General features: G+C 44.6%; 1 protein-coding gene across 1 annotated transcript in view; it reads right to left on the bottom strand.

Moving 5' to 3' along the window:
• Positions 1-18,680, bottom strand: part of LOC145401339 (uncharacterized) — a 41,595-nt gene that overhangs the window by 10,336 nt on the left and 12,579 nt on the right. Inside the window, exons 2-4 of the mRNA XM_080273668.1 lie at positions 15,473-15,630; positions 14,677-15,067; positions 1,857-2,026 (exon numbers count right to left, since the gene is read on the bottom strand). Coding sequence (XP_080129794.1) covers positions 1,857-2,026; positions 14,677-15,067; positions 15,473-15,630 — 719 coding nt within the window. The remainder of the gene's footprint in view (positions 1-1,856; positions 2,027-14,676; positions 15,068-15,472; positions 15,631-18,680) is intronic.

The raw sequence follows: 18,680 nt of genomic DNA on the forward strand, positions 1-18,680 counted from the left end.
ATGGTGGTGGTGATGAAGATCGTGAAGATGATGATGATAAGGATGAATAGGAATTAATAACAATGATGATGATGATGATGATGATTATGAAGCAGATATTTACCGTATACTGTGATAATGGTGACGTTGAGGACAGAAGTAACAGTGATAAGTATGATGATGACGATGATGACTATGATGATGATGATGATAATGATGATGGTGATGATTGTGATGATGATGATGATGATGATAATGATGATGGTGATGATTGTGATGATGATGATGATGATGATGATAATGGTGATGATGATGATGATGATGGTCTGGGAGGGACGGGTCGGGAATCAGGTTGCTACTGTGATGTCATTTTTACACTTTTTCTCAGGTGTGGGTCTCTGGACGTATCACTCTCTCTCTCTCTCTCTCTCTCTCTCATCAATCCATCTATCTGTTTATCTATTTATCATTTTCCCTCTGTCTTTTTTAAGCCTGTTCCCTGCTACTTCTTTCTTCCCTGTCTTTCAATCCTTTTCTCCTTCTTTTCCTCTTCTGCTGTCCTCTCTTCTACCCCTCCTCTCCCTGTCGCTACCCTACTCTCACTTGCTTCCTTCTACAGAATATGAAAGTAAGATGACGCAAACATAACTTCACCCCACTCACCCGAACTCCCCCACTCCAACCCATTCTGCACCGCACTCACCTCAGTTATCTCCGCCCCCCTTTCACCCCCCCACTTACCCTACTCCTCCAAACCCCCTTCCCCACTCCAACTCATCTCCAGCCATGCCTGCCTAATCCTGGTATCTGGGGCAGGCATCAGGTAGTGAGGTGGAGAGGTACACATGTCCACTCTGTCTCTTATCCCTCAGTAATTAGGCCACTCACACCTTGCATACGTATACCTCACAGCTGCTCCTGGGTAGATGGAGGGATAGAAGGTTGGGTGGGTGTGTGGATGGAGATATACAGGAGTTATTGAGGATGAAGTAGTTATAAATGGACAGTGGTAATTATTGATAGCCTATATAAAGTTACCATACAAATGATATATGTCTATCTATCCATCTATCGATCTGTCTTTCTGTTTGTTTATCTGCCAATCTGTTTATCTACCTTTGTACATCCCCTTCCCTTCCAGATTAAAATTATAGCACCCCACCTAAAGGGAAAATACACACACGAACAGATGGACAGATAAACACGCAAAGGGAGATTCCTAAACAGATCAACACAGAGATCCACAACCCAGCATCCGTCTAAACAGAAGGAGGACAGATGGAGGGATATGGGTGCAGCTTAGCCCGGGGAACGCGTGCGATTGGGATCATAAGATAGGATCAAGAGCAGGGGCGAGTAGGATCTAATCTCATAGGTATAGGATTGAACACCCTTAGGACTCTGGTGGTCGTGGAGAGAGAGAGAGAGAGAGAGAGAAAGAGAGAGAGAGAAGGGGGGGGGGTAGATATGAAGATGCTGTGAACAAGTCATCATTTTCTGAGTCATTTATGAAACTCCTAATACGTGTAAAATTAAGGTATCTTTATCTTATCTACCCCCCTGCTGAATTCGCTATGTAAAATGGTGTGCAGGCTGACAACATTAATTATGATACACATAATTGTTCCATCAGGAAATAGGAACTCTCATTCATTTTCGTCCTATCGGTTTTAAAAATACGGATGCTTAAAAATCTGGAGATTAAGAACGGCAGGATTTGTTTCGGCTCCTGTTCCTCTTAATTTGCGTCTTGTTTACAAATTTCCCAGCGAGGGGCTGAGAGCGAGGTGTTTGTGTCCGGGTCGTGTGGCTCATATTAATTACTACTACAACTACTACTACTGCTACTACTACTACTACATGACAGATTCACTCACCCTGGTCTCGGTAAGGTTGAGCAGCGCTGATAGGTCGGCCACGTCGCATGATGATAGGTACTGGGACTGTCGGAAACGAGCCTCCAGTGCGGCCAGTTGGGTGGAGGAGAAGGGCACACGGGGGTTGCGACCTAGCTTGCGTTTTTGCCCGCCCTCACGTCGCTTGGCTCCTGCTGGGGGGAAAGAGGGGTTAATAGGGGTATATTGGAAGGTGGCTATGTTGTATGTTATGTTATGGAGAAGGGGACACGTGGGTTGCTGCGTAACTTATGCTTTTACCCTCACTGACGAGGCTTGGGTCCTGCTGGGGGGAGGCACAGGGTAAATACAGATATATGTTTGTCAATCAGTTTATCTATCAATCTTTACAGAGAGAGAGAGAGAGAGAGAGAGAGAGAGAGAGAGAGAGAGAGAGAGAGAGAGAGAGAGAGAGGGGAGACCGTGAGACAGAATACATACAATATAAATCAAAGCGAGATGACAAATGAGCACCACAGATGCAATTATTCCCCACTATTATCCCGGTTATTCATAAGAGTGGTCAGTCCATGGGTCATAGAGATGGATGGACAATACCTCATGCACACAATACCATCACCACACAATACGACAATACACACTCCCACTTCACAATACCACACACACACACACACACACACACACACACACACACACACACACACACACACACACACACACACACACACACACACACACACACACACACACACCACAACGCAGTACAAGTGTGCTTTAAAAAGACGCGATTAACCTCACACTCTTGTCACTATATCGTCGGGTTTGGCACCACATATTACTACAATTTCCATTCTTTTCTTGGTTATTTTACTCCTTTTTACTCCAACTAGGTCCAAATTTGCCACCTCCCCATCTTTAATGCTAAGGTGCAGCAATAGATTAACATTCAGATATGATGCTAGTCACGAGCAAGTGATATGGAAAGAAAGTTAAGAGTTAGTATTGTCTTTTTCTACAAGTAGGTACGAGAAGCACACGATTGTAAATCCAGGTAATGATTTCCCACACTTACCACCACCGCCATACCCAACACCATCACCTCCACCATTATTACAGTCCAGCAGCACCTTCACGTCCCGTCACCAGCATAACCACCCATGCATCATCCCTCACCGTACCACACCACACCACCCCACCTTCGCCCCCACCACACCACACCATCCTCACTCCTCATCAGTCACTGTTACTCTTATATTTTCTTTCTTTAATCATTGGCGTGACAAGAAAGGAAGAGGTTAGAGAAGCATTTTGAAAATGGTAAATGAGAAGTGTAAATGTGTATGATTTAGGTTACTTGGAGTGTGTTTAAGAACGTTTCCCCATCCCTCACCCACACCATCAGCCACCGACCACCCACCAGTCCCTACCTTGAAAATCTGGCTGCCGCGGCACCGTGAGAAAATACCAAAAGACTGTGTTATAAGCCGCGCCGGTTATGAGCAGAGAATGCGATGGTGGGCAATTGGAATGTGTTTTGGTGGTGGGATACGGCTGTCCTCTTTACATAATTACTCCATAGTCTCAAGCACCTGGTGGTCTAGTGGGCTGATGTACTTGTTAAGGAGAAGGGTCCTCTTTCAACTTTGAAGCCTCGAGGGACGTCGTATTTAATTTTGCTCTTTCAAAGTGCTGGATTTGGCCATGAAAATCCCATTGCTACCCATGAAACTAATTAGCCAGATTTTCTCCAATATATATTACCAGTTTTGTGGATAAATTACCGTTTGATGCTTTGGAACACATCACCGTTGTAAGACCGTACTATATTCCAGGTGGCCTATAGAAGACGTCGTAACACTTCTCCCTTAGCGATTTATTTTGTTCCTTACACTCCCGTATCTCTTGCTTTATATGTTAATGGTGCAAACTGTGTCGATGTTAAAACGATATAAGCAAAACAAGAGAATGTCAAAATGCATGTAAAAAAAATTTCAGCTATACTCCTTTTAGTTTAACTTGGCCCACGTCTTCGCCCTTTTGCAGTCTATTTCACGTGTCTCAGTGGCAGATTAAGACACCATGGTTCCACATCTTGCCCAGAACACTTCTTCATGACTAGAATCATATAGTACTGTTAATCTATTGTTACAGCTCAGTATTCAAATAGAGAGGTGGCAATTTTAGGCCAAGTTAGAGTAAAAAGAGTATAGGGAAGAATCTTAAGAAGCCTCCCTTGTTACTTAAAATGTCGCCCTTAGACTAGAAGAGCCTGGAATTCCCTCAATAATACAGTAGTGTTCAGGGAGGCGCATTTAATTACAACCAGGAGGCAGAGATGGGAAGAGAGATAAGGAGGACAGAGGGAGGGAGGGAGGGAGGGAGGGAAGGAAGGTGAAGAGGTGGAAGGAATAAACGCAGGAGGGAGGGAGGAAAGAGGAAGAGAGAGAAGGATGGGAGGAAGTATAAAGTCGGAAGGAATGAAAGATGGAAAAGAAAGGAGTGAGTGAGGGAGGGAAGGAAGGAGGGAAGGAAGAATGGAAAGAAGGGAGGAAGGAAGGAAGAAAAGAAGGAAAAGGTAAGAAATAGGTGGAAGAAATAAAGCCAAGAAAATGAGAAAGGAAGGGAGAGGCCTATGAAAACGAGAGAGAGAGAGAGAGAGAGAGAGAGAGAGAGAGAGAGAGAGAGAGAGAGAGAGAGAGAGATAATTAGGCTGTCCCAGGGTTAAAACTAATACTTCCCGGCCCATCTTCATCCAGGGGACGTGATGGGATTGAAGGGGTGGAAGGGAAGGGGGATTGGAGGGCTAGAAAGCATAAATAAATCAGTAGACAGATGGATAGATAGAGATAAATAAATAAAATAAATAATAAATAACTAAGAAAATAAATGAGGAATAGATGAACAAGTGTAGAAATAGATAATAATAGAAAATAAAATAGGAATAGATATATAAATAAATACACGAACAGAGAAGTAAGTAAATAAATAAATATTTAAATGTTTTCTCCATAGCCATTAATTTTGCCTTTTTTTTATTACCTCTGTTTCAATTCCTCAGCCTATGTTCTCTCTCTCTCTCTCTCTTTCTCTCTCTCTCTTTCCCCCCCTCCCCCAGGTGAGCCACAGCTATGCACCTCTCCCTTCCCTCTCGGACGCTTTGGCTGTCACCTCACCCTTCAACCTCATCCTCAACCTCCATCATTACCGTACACACTCGCTCTCAGCTTCACACCTCATGCTTCAACTTCATACTTCACTTTTTGCCCTACAATTTCAGCCTTCTCCTTCCCACCTCACCCTTCATCCTTCTGTCACATCTTTCATCCTTCCAACTCACCCTTTCATACTATCCTTCATCCTCGTCTTCCTACATCACTCTTAAATCCTCTTATGCTCAGTGACATTTTATTTTTAGCCATACGATTTTATTCATCTCAGGAGACCTCCCTGGGACTAAAGGGGTTAGGTACAGCCTCCCTTAATTCCTACGGCCCGAAATGAGAGAGAGAGAGAGAGAGAGAGAGAGAGAGAGGAGTAAAAATCAAAGACCGAGCCAGTCAGCTCTCGTCCCTTGGCTTTTAACTCAGAAAACCGACCACAACCGTCCGTCACAGCGTCAGCCTTTTGGAAGTCTACCTGAAAGACTTTGAGACGTCCATGAATTATTGGAATGCCTCGACTTCGTGTTCCGTGAAAGCGACAAGTAGCAGTTTTGGAAAGTTCACCGCGCGTTCCAGTGATCACGACATATGTTGCTGACTTGATTTAGAGAAAGATAGTTCGGCTGTGATGCCAAGCTGACGTTTAAAAGTTCGAAATAACGTAGGTTTTGTACAGTTTAGGGTACAAATTACTGGTTTTTATGTCAACCGTTGCGTCTATTGTTCTTTTTTTAAGCACATAAGCAGAGTAAAACTGTTTATTAGTAGAAAAAAGTACAGAAAAGATGTCAGTATATTAGGTTTAAAAACTTAGAAATAAGTGGAGGATATATACAGAGTACTTACAGATTATTGGTCATTATGTCAGCTGTTGATAATATTTTTTTTTTTTATCACCTAAACTGATTAAAATTGTTTGTCAGTAGAAATAAAAATGTAGAAAAGACGTGTTTGTGTTGGATAGGCTTCAGAGTTGCAAGTACAGTAGTGTAGGAGATGTACAGCTTAGGTACAAATTTCTGATTCTTATGTCAAATGGTGCTTTGACCTTTTTCTTTGTGCCATAAACTGATTAAAACTCTCTGTCAATGGAAAGGAAAATACTGATAAGACCCTGATGTACTGGAGAATTATAGATCTTGAAAATAGTAAAGCATATTTAAAGTTTAGACAGCATCTTATTTAACTACCAGTGCTGTATTTATTTTATAACTGCTTAAAATCATTTGCGCGTTGTAAGAATAGTTTAAAATACGGATCACTCTTATAGAGGCCCCAGGATTACTGTACATAAGGCTGGATCTAACTCCTTCATTTCCGAGTCTCTCCCAAGCTGAATAAAATCGTCTGGAGGTAGCAGGAATAAACCAAAGTGAGGAATCATCGTAGTTAGGAGGTTAACAATGTAGTGAAATGAATTGGAAAGCTTATATTAACGCTTATATGATAAACACACACACACACACACACACACACACACACACACACACACACACACACACACACACACACACACACACACACACACACACACACACACACACACACACACACACACCTCATCCTCCACCCTCGCACCTTCCCCTCCACCGCGAACCAACACCCTCGCATCACCAACCCCCACACTATAACTTTTAATGCCTGGTAAATACCCTGTGTAAATGCTCTCACTTTCTTACTCCCATCGCCCTTCCACCCGTCTCTCCACCATTCCACCTTATGTTGGTTCTTCTCACTTTTTCTTACCGGCCTTGGCTGAAGGGCTTGTTGGGAGGTGGGGAAGTCTTCTTGTTTTGCCGTTCTTTTCTTCTCAGAGGGTTAGATATAGTTATGATCTCGGTAATAAACAGCTTCGAAAGGACTCTCATGTCTGTTGCTGTTTGCTTTCCTCTGTACTCTTTTGTAGACCCTCCATCCTCTCTCTCACCCTCCAACCCCACCCTCATACTTCAACCCCAGTGCTAACCCATAATCCTCAGCAAGCACCCAAATGCATATATTCATTGTCATTCATTCACCCACTCAGCTATGCACGCGAAGACTGGCGAAAGTTATTACTGTCAGGTCGGCCTGCAAAGTAAATACCATGTGTGTGTGTGTGTGTGTGTGTGTGTGTGTGTGTGTGTGTGTGTGTGTGTGTGTGTGTGTGTGTGTGTGTGTGTGTGTGTGTTCAGTCTAACATTACAAAGTTATATATATCTCAGAGAAGCTTATCACTTTGTTTTCCATTGTTCGTATCACCAGACGAATTTGTTCAGCTTTGGAGAGACCGTTCGAACTGTAGGGGTTAGATACAGCCTTCATTAATCCCTCCATTACAAGAAGTCTCTGCACTGATGAATAAAATCGTCTGGTGTTAGCATGAACTGAGCTGTAAAAAAAAAAATAGTACGTAACCGAGTGCGATGCCAAAAAGACACATTTCTTGTTGTAATGCCAGACAGTGAAGAAAGATTGATTCTGTTTCAGGTAATTTATTTCTAGTAACTTCAAGCAGTATTTTTTTACCTAAAAGTACAGAAATCCGCACTATGAATAATGGTATATCTATATATCTATATCAGCACTCTCTGTATCTATATATCTATCTGTCTGTTTGTCTGTCTGTCTCTGTCTCTGTCTGTCTGTCTGTCTCACTGTCTGTCTCTCTAAGGTCAATAAAATATTCTTAGGGTAATAAAATGAAGTGGAAGAAGAAAGAGAATAGAAAGAAAAAGAAAAAGTAATCGAACTGAGATGGCTTATGATTTTAACCAATAAGGGTCATGTTTGAGAGATACAGGTTCGCATTCGGAGTGGCTGTGAAGATATCGTAACACATACACCGTGGCGATTTATTTTACATACTATAACCTCTAGCATCTTACTGATGGGAACTAGATTGATATTAAAACGATATAAATGATAACACACAAAAGAAGGTTAAATAATATAAACATACAAGTGAAGGTTAAGGTGTGTTGTGTAAAATAAATCGCAAGGGAAGAGGTGTTACGAAGCCCCCTATGATAAGTAGAACACTGCCCTTAGAAAGAACATAGAACAAAGAAAGAACAAACAGCAAATTCTCACAAGTTTAGGTATACAACCAGATTTACCTGTGAAACAAAGAGGAGAAAGAATAGTTCCCCCAAAATGTCCAGCCGCTGTCAGAAAAAGGAAGGTGAGAGAGAGAGAGAGAGAGAGAGAGAGAGAGAGAGAGAGAGAGAGAGAGAGAGAGAGAGAGAGAGAGGAAAAAAAAAACGAGAAAGCATGAGATACAGTCGGACAAGGTACAATTCCTTCCCAACACATCGCCATCTTTTTCCGTATGCAAGACAACTTTTTTCTCCCTCTCTTTCTATCTCTAACTCACTTTCTCTCAGACGCCAGCACCAACAACAACATCATGATTATTTTCACCCTTGCAATATTCATCCTTGGCTCTTGACAGCCCGTAAAGGTTAGAGAGAGAGAGAGAGAGAGAGAGAGAGAGAGAGAGAGAGAGAGAGAGAGAACAGATCCGACCCGGATCAAATATTATTTTCTGTCTACAGTGTGTGTATGTGTGTGTGTGTGTGTGTGTGTGTGTGTGTGTGTGTGTGTGTGTGTGTGTGTGTGTGAGAGAGAGAGAGAGAGAGAGAGAGAGAGAGAGAGAGAGGGAGAGAAGAGGAAGGAGGTAAGCAGTGAGACTACAAATGAGTTGGAAGGAACAAATGAAGGCGGAGGAATGGAGGAGTGGAAGAACTGAGAGAAGAAGGGAAGAACAGAAGAACGGAGTAATGTAAGAGAGGAAAAAGAGAAGGGGTAAAAAATGAGTTGATGGGAGATGGGGTTGAGGAACAGGAAGAGAGATAAAGGTTACAGAAGAGGGAGAAAAGTTTGCCTAATATTTCATATCTGGGGAAGGGGGGGATTTGCCTAGTTTATTCTCGCTAACACCAGAGGATTTATTTGAGTCATAGGAATCTGATGCCCGTATTCTCGCCGATTAAGGAGATTCACTTGCACCTCTCCCTGAGCGATTTATTTACTTATTTATTTTTGGATATGCCTGATCTCTTTGTACGTTATTTATGCAGCGTATGGCGGTATTTATTAAAGGAAACACAGAGCCGAATAATTACTGTGCCGTGAGTGTCGCTGTGAGTCCCGCCATTCGTGACGTCAGCCGCAGCGTCACTTGGCGGGCTTCGGGTTTGGGCTCGTATTTTAAGTGGCTTTGAAGATTTCGCAACACTTATTTCTTAGCGATTTACTCCGAACATCATACCTCAATTTCCTTTAGTATCCTTTGGCAATTTATTCTGCTTATCATACCTCAATCTCTTTTTATCGTACTGACAAACTACGTCGATAAGAAAAGGAAATAAGTGTCTGACAAGAGAATAATAACGTGTAATATGCAAAACAGATCGATGAAGAAGGATCGTACTGTAAATGACCGTGAAGAATTCATAGGATCTTTTCCTTACCGAATTATTTTGCACATTACATCTCAGTATCGTATTTTCTGTTATTGATACAAACATTGTACATATGAAAACGATATTATTGGCATACACGAGAATGTTAAAGTGTAATATGCCAAATAAATCGCTCAAGAAGATTTACTACGAAGTCTCCAGTGCCGCCAAGAATACAGGCCTCGGCGCGAAACTAGAGGATCTGCGAGGGAGATTGGCGCGCGAAATTGTATCCCGTCCCATCGCGATTTTTTAGTTGGGAGTGGAGTTCTCCTCCGCCTTTACCTGGTCTGCTGTGATGGGTTGGCGGGGAGGGGAAAGTGGAGGGGGAGGAGGAGGGAAGGAGGTTGGAAGGAGATGGGAAGAGGGAAAGAAGGAGAGAAGGATAGGGAAGGGGAGGGGATAGGGGTGAACAACAGGAGGGGGTGAGGCAGGGAAAGGAAGGGGAGGAAGCGATGGGGGAAGAGAAGGAGGAGGAAAGGGAAAGGGAGACGGAGAAAGGTAAGGAGAATGGGGAGGAGGGGGAAGGGAAAGGAAGGAAAGATGAGGGGGAAGGAGATGGAGGAAGTGGAAGAGGAGGAGGATGGAGGATGGAGACTGGGATTAGGGGAGAGGAGGTAGTGTGGTCGGGCAGGAGGTGATGTGTATTATGTCTGGGGAATTAACCTGTAAAGGATTAATTTATGACGGGATTCTGATAACCCCTTACCGTTATGAGCAATGATGAGTTTGTGGCTGATGTTGAGTGTTGAATATCAGGATCATCGGTAATCATTCTTTTAAAGCAAGGAGAAATTGACCATGCACGGCTTTCGTGATAATTTCTAACGGTTATGAGTAATGATAAATCGGTAGATGAAGTAAGGTGTTGAACTTCAAAGTGAATGGTCATTATGGGTTTAAAGCAAGGAGAAAGTAATCATGTACCGCTTTCGTGCACTTGGCCTCTTGCGACACAGGTAATAATATGATGGATTTCTAGATTTCCTGGATTTTATTGGCTCATCTAGTAGCTAACCCCTTCAGCCCGTTGTAGCATTTGTAATTCTATCCTTGCCATCGAAAGAAGACTTTTTGCACTGGGGACGCTTTTCTGACTGCAGGGGTTAGATACATCTTTTATCAACCTCTCGACAACCAAAACTCTCCCCTGCAATAAATAGAATCGTCTGTGGATAGTAAGAATAAAATATTAAGTAAGGTATCGGACGGGAGGCGTGAATGGCTACCAGTAAGGCCGACTATGTGAATTCTTATTTTGAGTTCTGTCCTTACCAGTGTCGAGCGTAAATAATAATCGTAATGGTTGAAAGAGAGAGAGAGAGAGAGAGAGAGAGAGAGAGAGAGAGAGGGAGAGAGAGAGAGAGAGAGAGAGAGAGAGCAACACCAGCGCCCACCAAAATATGTTCTGTGGGTAGAACACTTGAGTTCGTCTTGTCACCTTGTTCTTCGACCGATTGTTCTCAGATCTGAAATACTCGTAACTCTTGCCTACAAGCATCCACCAACTTTGGTCCAAATCGGATCATAACTGTTTGAGGGAGGGAGGAAGGAAGAAAGGAAGGATAGAAGAAAGAAGAAAGGGAGGAAAGATGAAGAGACCGAAGACTGAAGGAAGAGACAGGCAGAAACAGACCAAGAAGAAAGGATGGAAAGAAGAAAAAAAAAAAGAGCTTAGGAAAGAAGAGAGCCAAGACAGAAGACAGGAACGAGTGAGTGAGTGAGTGACGGAGGTATTGAAGGAAGAAGGAAGAAGGGTGGAAAGAGGGCGTAAACAAGACAGGAGAAGGGAAGGATGTAAGAAGGAAGGAAGGAGGGGGAAAAGGTAGGAAGGAGGAAAAAAAGGTAGGGATGATGAAGAAACAAGGCAGGAAGGAAGAAAGGAAGGAGACAGGGAGGAGGAAAGGGATGAAGAAACACGATAAGAGGGAAAGAAAAGAGCGAAGGAAAAGCATATGAAAAGGGAAGGATGTACACAGGAAGGAGGGGGAAGGAGGCAGGGAAGGAGAGAAAGGAATGAACAGAAAAAAGTAAGAAAAGAAGAATGGAAGGAAACAGAAAGTGAAAGAAATAAAAGAACGATGGAGAGAAGGAAAGAAGGAAGGAGGGAAGAGGAGGGAGGGAGAAAAAGAGAGGAAGGAGGGAGGGAGGCAAGGAAGGCTGTCACAATATCCCAATTAGTGTGTGGAAGGTGTTAACTGATATCACAGGCCCCTCTCTTACCTGCAGGCCGTGTGTGTGTGTGTGTGTGTGTGTGTGTGTGTGTGTGTGTGTGTGTGTGTGTGTGTGTGTGTGTGTGTGTGTTCATATTTTTTTTTTCTATTACTTGTATATGAGTATACTGTATTATGTAGTACGTGCTATATATGCGTATTTCCAGTCTAATGCTGCTTGTGTACGGAAATGATAGAACTGTGTACATTTTCTTTTGTGGTAAGTTGGGACCTCCACCATCCATTCACCCGATGTAGTGTAACCCTCAATTGAGTGAATAATACATGGTTGCCTGTAGTCTGGGAAGCGGTTTACTAAGTAGGGTGATAAACATGAAACGAAATGGACGCCTGGTGTTCCGTTGGGTTAAGGCGCTTGAACATGATGGGGCCCAGAAGAGTTTCCATCTGAGGGGTGGTCCAGGTTTAGTGTTCACATGATGCCACTTAAGGGCAAGTGAGGATGGTCACCCTTGCCCTAAATGTTTACACTAAGTAACATAACCCCGGACCTCTGTCTTCCTGACGAGGCGATAAGGGAGTGGATAATAAAGAGAGAGAGAGAGAGAGAGAGAGACTATCCAGTTAGTCAACCCTATCATGAGGTGAACAAAATCGTCAAGAATGTCAGAAACAAATATAAAAAAGCATCCCGGAACTTAAGCGAGGTACAGGGGCTGGGGCTGACAACTCTCCTTATTTATATTGCAAGGATCCTCTTAGGACACAGCGGGGGAAGAAGGAAGTAGACAGGGGAAGAAGGAAGCAGACTGTATCGTACCTGTAACCTCCTCTCTCCTCTTTGGGTGAAAACAGAAATTGAGTGAATGGTAAAAGTTTATTTTGCGCCTCTCTCTCTCTCTCTCTCTCTCTCTCTCTCTCTCTCTCTCTCTCTCTCTCTCTCTCTCTCTCTCTCTCTCTCTCTATGATATAATGGAAATTAGCTAGAGAACATTAAAAAGGAGGAGAATTGAGCTCCTATCTGTTTTTCAAAAAGATCTTCAGGATTGTCTTTCTGTGTATAAGATAACCAGAACTCAGTGGAACACCTGAAAAAGATACATTGTGTGATAAAAGGTGTGTGAGAGAGGAAAGAAAAATTACACAAAATTAAGACACGTGAGATAAAATGGGAGAGAGAGAGAAAGAGAGAGAGAATGAGATAGATGAAAAGAGAAGATAACGTAACAATAGGTAGAGAGTAAGAGTGACCAGCACAAGGGACACACTGGCCCAGCTGATGACCCTCACGGCATTCCTTACCCCCCAACTCCCCCTGCCTCCCTCATCTCTTTCCTTTCCCCCTCACCCTCCCTCCACTCCCTTCCCTCTCTATCTCCTACCTTCCCTCCCTCTCACCTGCCACTCCCTCCCTGTCTCATCCACCCCTCTCACTCCACCTTTTTCCAGCCTCCCTCTCTAACTCCCCTCTCTCCCACTCTCACTCCCTCCCTCTCTCACCCCCCCTCTCACCATCCCTCTCACTTTTCCAGGCACTCAGAATTCTATCAGGCTCCTTCTCTCTCACTTTTCCAGCCTCTCCAAGCCGTCTTTCTCACTTTTCCAGTTCTTCTATCACCCAGCCACTTAAACGACAACCTGGCCAGACGACCACTTCATGATGCTAACGTGAACATCCTGTCATTCCACCTAAGCTCTCATTCTGTTTTTCTCTCCGTCTCTCCTCCTTCCTTTAATTTTTCCTTTTTTCATCATTCTTTCCTTCCTCCTATCCTATCCACACCCTCCAATTTCACTTCCTCACCTTCTCTCAGCCCTTCTTCACGCCATCCATCTCATCATCATCATTATTTCAGGGCTTTTTCTGGTTCATCGCACCTCCCTGCTCTTTCCCACTCCTTTCCACTCGTTCTCCCTACTTCTTTCTATCTTTTCCTGCCCTTTCCCTCCTTTTCCTACTCTTTTCTACCTTTTACCGCCCTTTGCCACTCCCCACCACCCCACTCCCTCCTCTTTATCCCATCTCCCCATCCCCTTCTTTCCCTTCCCCAACCTACCCATTCCCCCCCACTCTACTCACTGCCCTTCCTTTCCTACCCTTCGTCGCATCTCGCCATCCCTCTCTTCCCTTCCTCAGCCTTCATACTTTGTCCCTACCACACTATCCCCTGCTCATAATACCATCTCTCCATCCCTCCCTTCCTTCCCCTACCCTTCCACATCCAGTCCCCCCACGCTGCCCATTCTTTTCTCCTCTCCTTACACTTCCCCCTGTCTCTCCTTCCCCTCCTTCTCACCCTGTTCCTCCCCATCCTCTCCTCGCCTCCTTATCCTTCCTCTCCCCTCCCCACCTCTCTTCATCTCCTTATCCCTCCTCTATCCTCCCTACCCTGTACCCCCTACCCCTCCACTCACCGCTGCTCCAGCCAGACACCGGGGACTGTCTAGAGTGAGGTGATTATCTGGTGGCACAAAAGCACTTGAAAACAGTGGTAGCTATTTGTTGCGTCGTGGAGGAGGGGAGACATTCCTTCGTGCTTGAGGAGAGGTAGGTAGGGAGGGAAGGAGAGGTGGGAGGAAGAGGAGGAAATAGATAATGGGGGAAGGAGGTATACGAACAGGGAGTAAAGAAGAGAGAAGATGGGAGAAACAAAAATGAAAAAAGGGACAGATCTGGGGGGAAAAAAAAAGTGGAAGGAAGAAAGAGAAGAGACAATAGGAAGGGTACAAGGAAAAAGAGGAACAGGGATGAAAGAAGCAAACTGGGAGGAACAAGGATGAACGAAGAGACAAAACTGAGAGAGCTACAACCACTCCCCCACCATTCCTCACGTCAGCTGTACCTACACCCGTACCACTCCCAATTCCTCCCACCATTTGCCAATCCCCCCATAACACATAAATGCAGCTACTCCCCTACAGTTCCCGAATCACCAAAAGCATCCCAGGCACCTATTTCCACTCTCCTACCATTCCCCAATCCCCACCATTCTCCAGTCCCCACCATTCCCTAGTCCCCACCATTCCAATCCCCAATCACCTCCCCATCCACAATACTCACGGGGCAGCTTGGGCGGGTGGTAGCGTGTACACTGGAGCCACTCAAACCTACACCCGGGGTCGCTGGTCGTCGTGTAGTGGTGGTCGTCCTGCTGGGGGGGAATCGGAGGGTCGTTCTGGTCGTTTTGGTCGTCGTAGAGTCCCGGTGTACCTCCTCCATCCCCACGACCCTGGCCAGAGCTCGAAGGGGATGTGCTTGAATCCTCTTGGGGGTCCTCATCATCTCCCCTTCCGAGCAAATCTGCTATCGTGAAGCTCCGACGCAGGCGCTGCTGCTGGTGACTGTGGCTGTGGTGGTTGTGTCTGGGTGGTATCAAGGGCGTGGTCATACCCAGGGTCGTAGGCGAGGTCAGGTCACGCCCTCTTACCCCCGTGACCTCCCCTGGACTCAGCTGGGAAGGAAAAAGTAAGAAATAATAAATTGGTGTAATGGACGATGATTTATTCCATTTTTTGTCGATCATTAAGCACGGTGATAATTTTTGGTGTGTGTGTGTGTGTGTGTGTGTGTGTGTGTGTGTGTGTGTGTGTGTGTGTGTGCGTGCGTGTGTGTGTGTCTGTACATTGACCAAAATAGGAGGATCTCTATGATTGATTTCACAAGTGCTTCATCTGCTACTTGTAAAAAATTGGGAGGGCTGGTCTTCCTGCTTTCTTATCCTTGTCTTTGATAGTAAGAATAGTTACGTTAGTTATAGCCTATCCTGTAACAAACAGCCTCGAAAGGGCCGATAGGTCTGTTGTTGTTTGCTTACCTTTGAACTCCTTTGTACTCTTCATAATAAATTAACTCTTACCTGATGAAGAGATGGAGGATGCAGCAAATGTGTGGTTCTCGGGAGGGGGGCGTTGGGGGGCAGGTGGGGGGCGGCGGCGAGCATGGGGGGCAGAGGAAGGTATGGCCCTCCGCCACCACCCCCTCCTGCACCTCCTTCTCCTGCAGCAGCCGACAACCCTGAAACCAACAACACAGATACATTGTTTGTTGATGTAGGGAAAGGTACAAGCAGCTATCTTGAGGTGTTGGAGGCAGGGGGGGGGGGGATGGATGCATACATGGGGTGGGGGGCGCAGAAGGAAGTATGAAGTGGAGGGTGCTGAGGGAGGTATGGGGGGCGCAGAGGGACACAACCCTCCCCACTCTCCCCATCCAGCATCGGACAGTCGTGCAACCAGAACATAGAGACGTAATGCTAGACGGTGTAGGAACAGGTAGACAATCTCCCCCGAATTACAGGCAGCGACTTCTTCCATTATTCATTTGTTCCCCAAAATGTCAACAAGCGGGGTAAAACAAAAAAAGTCTATATCCACTAATCTTTTAATCTAATTCGTGTACATTTACAGGCCCGACTATAAAATCTATTTCATGCGCTGACCCAAATTCTAGAACACACGATTGGAGCCATCAATCGCGGGAAAGCCCCTAATTTTGTACCAAATATTGGGACTCGCACGAGAATTAAAGTGTGTGTGTGTGTGTGTGTGTGTGTGTGTGTGGTTTCCAAACGACATTATTCAGTACAGGGGAGTCTTCTCTTTGCAGGAGGGGTTTATGAAAAGTTCTTTTCTAATCTCTTCCCTCCAAAATAAATAAATAAATAAATAAATAAATCCCCATCTCTCTAGTTCATCCTGCATTAACATATATAAGTTACGACAAGAATTCGATCGTAATATGGCCGAGCATCCCATCCCTGTTTACCATCAGTCATCTCCCTCTCCCTCCGTAGATAAGTAAATAAATAAATAAATAAACGAATGAATAAATGAATAAATAAATAAATAAATAAAATATGGTGGTAGCAGATATAAAATAGAATAAATGCGTCGTCAGTTTGAAGGGGTGAGGTCCAAAATTTCTCCAAACTTCCGATGCCTTCAATTTGACCACCAGGTAACCACAGTAAAAGTTGTGTCACCTGAGCACCTTCTCTGTTATTATCTCCCCCCCCCTTTCCTCCCAGCCTCCCTGCCTCAGACCCCCCCCCATTTTTTTTCTCCTCTCCCCTTGGCTTTCTTACTTACGACCCTCCATTCTTTCTTTCTTCTTGGCTCTCTCTCGATCTAGCTCTCGCTCTGTCTGTCTGTCTGTCTCTCTCTCTCTCTCTTTCTCTCTCTCTCTCTCTCTCTCTCTCTTTCCTAGCAGAGTAAGGAATCAGCGAGTGGATAGGTAGGCTACTGTTAAGCATGTATACGGAACAGCTAAGAATAGGTGTGCCGTGGGTGTGATGGGTGAGAGGGGTGTTTGGGTAGATTTATTCAGTGGGCTGGGTGAGGGGAAGGCAGGAGGAAAGCCCGAAGATGTAGAGGGAGGAAGGAGGGAAGGAAGGAAGAAGGAAGAAGGGAAGAACGTAAGGAAGGAAGGAAGGAAAGAAGAAAGCAAGGAAGGAATATAGAAAGGAAGGAAGATCTGAAGGAGGGAGAGAAGAGGGAAGCAAGGGGGAAAGAAGAGGAGAGAGGAAGGTAGCAAGAAGGAGAAAAAAGAAGGAATGCTCGATAAATGAGAGGAACGAAAGAAGGGCGGAAGGGCTGGAGGAGAGGAGAGCAGAGGAGAAGGTAGCAGGGAAGAGAGAACAGAAGAGAGGAAGCCTGAGGAATAAGATAAAGGAAAGTAGGAAATAATGTCCGAAGAGGAGAGGAGAGAAGAGGATAGAAAGGGAGAGAGAGGAGAAGAGGGGAGGTTTTAAGAATAAGAGGAAGGAGGAAGGGAGGAAGAGGAGAAAGACTGGATGAAGAAGAGGACTGAAGAATGAGAAGGAGGGAAGGAAGGAGGAGAGGAGGCGAGGAGGAAAAGAAATTGGATGGAGAAATATGAAGGATGAAGGAAGGAAGGAAGGAAGAGTTGATGGACGAGAGGGTATATGTAAGAAAGGATGTTAGATGAGAAGAACGAACGGCTGCAGAGAGAGAGAGGTAATCTTACTTTAATTCTCTCTCTCTCTCTCTCTCTCTCTCTCTCTCTCTCTCTCAAGAAAAGATCACCATAATCCTCTCATTGTTTTTCAACGAGGGAAGTTTTACGACGAGACGCTGAAACAGATAGACGCAAGCTTAAGTGGTATGTCCAGGCTTTCATGGTAAATTTGGCCTCGTGTAGCGTAAAGAACAGAGGGAGAGGAGAAAAATATATACATACAAATATCGTACTGTTACTTAATGCTTTACCACCAAGTAGCAGAAATATGTGCTATTATGAGGCATTTTCAAAATTTAATAATTGGATTCCATTAGATTTGGAACCACGAGCATATACGAATATATATATATATATATATATATATATATATATATATATATATATATATATATATTGCCAGACGCCTCAATCCCGTTTGGGGTTGCCACAAACAAATCGCCTCCAAGTCGCCCTGTCCCCCGCCATTTCACTGCCGTGCTCCCAACTCACACCCCCCTCTCTCATATACCTCTCCACCCCATCCCTTCATCTCATCCTCGGCCTCCCCCTCCCTCTTCCCCCCTCCACCTCACTCACATACACTCTCTTCGTCAGTCTTTCACCCTCCATCCTCTCCACATGGCCAAACCACCTCAGTGTGTTTCTCATAACGCTTCCTATCACATCCACATCCACACCACAACGCTCCTTTATATCTTCATTCGTCAGCCTGTCTCTCCACGTGACTCCACAGGCTCCTCTTAAATAACTCATTTCCACTGCTCTCACTCTTGACTTGTGTCCTTCCAGCAATGTCCAAGCTTCACTTCCGTACGTTAGAGTTGGTATCACAATACTGTCATGTAGTAACTTTTTCACTTCCACGCTCACTTCCCTGTTTCTTATCACTGCTTTCAAAGAACCAGCAACCTTTCTTCCCTGCTGTACCCTTTCAAGCACTTCACCCTCCAAACCTCCATCCTTACTCATCACACTACCCAAGTACTTAAACGTACTCACATTTTCCAATTCCTCACCATCCAACCTCGCTGTACATTCACTAACTTCACCTCTCTCAAAGACCATCACTTTACTCTTCCCTACAT

This window comes from Coenobita brevimanus, chromosome 6, assembly GCF_032717465.1.
Source record: "Coenobita brevimanus isolate Jiangsu-jjx chromosome 6, ASM3271746v2, whole genome shotgun sequence".
Classification (NCBI taxonomy): Eukaryota; Metazoa; Arthropoda; class Malacostraca; order Decapoda; family Coenobitidae; genus Coenobita; species Coenobita brevimanus.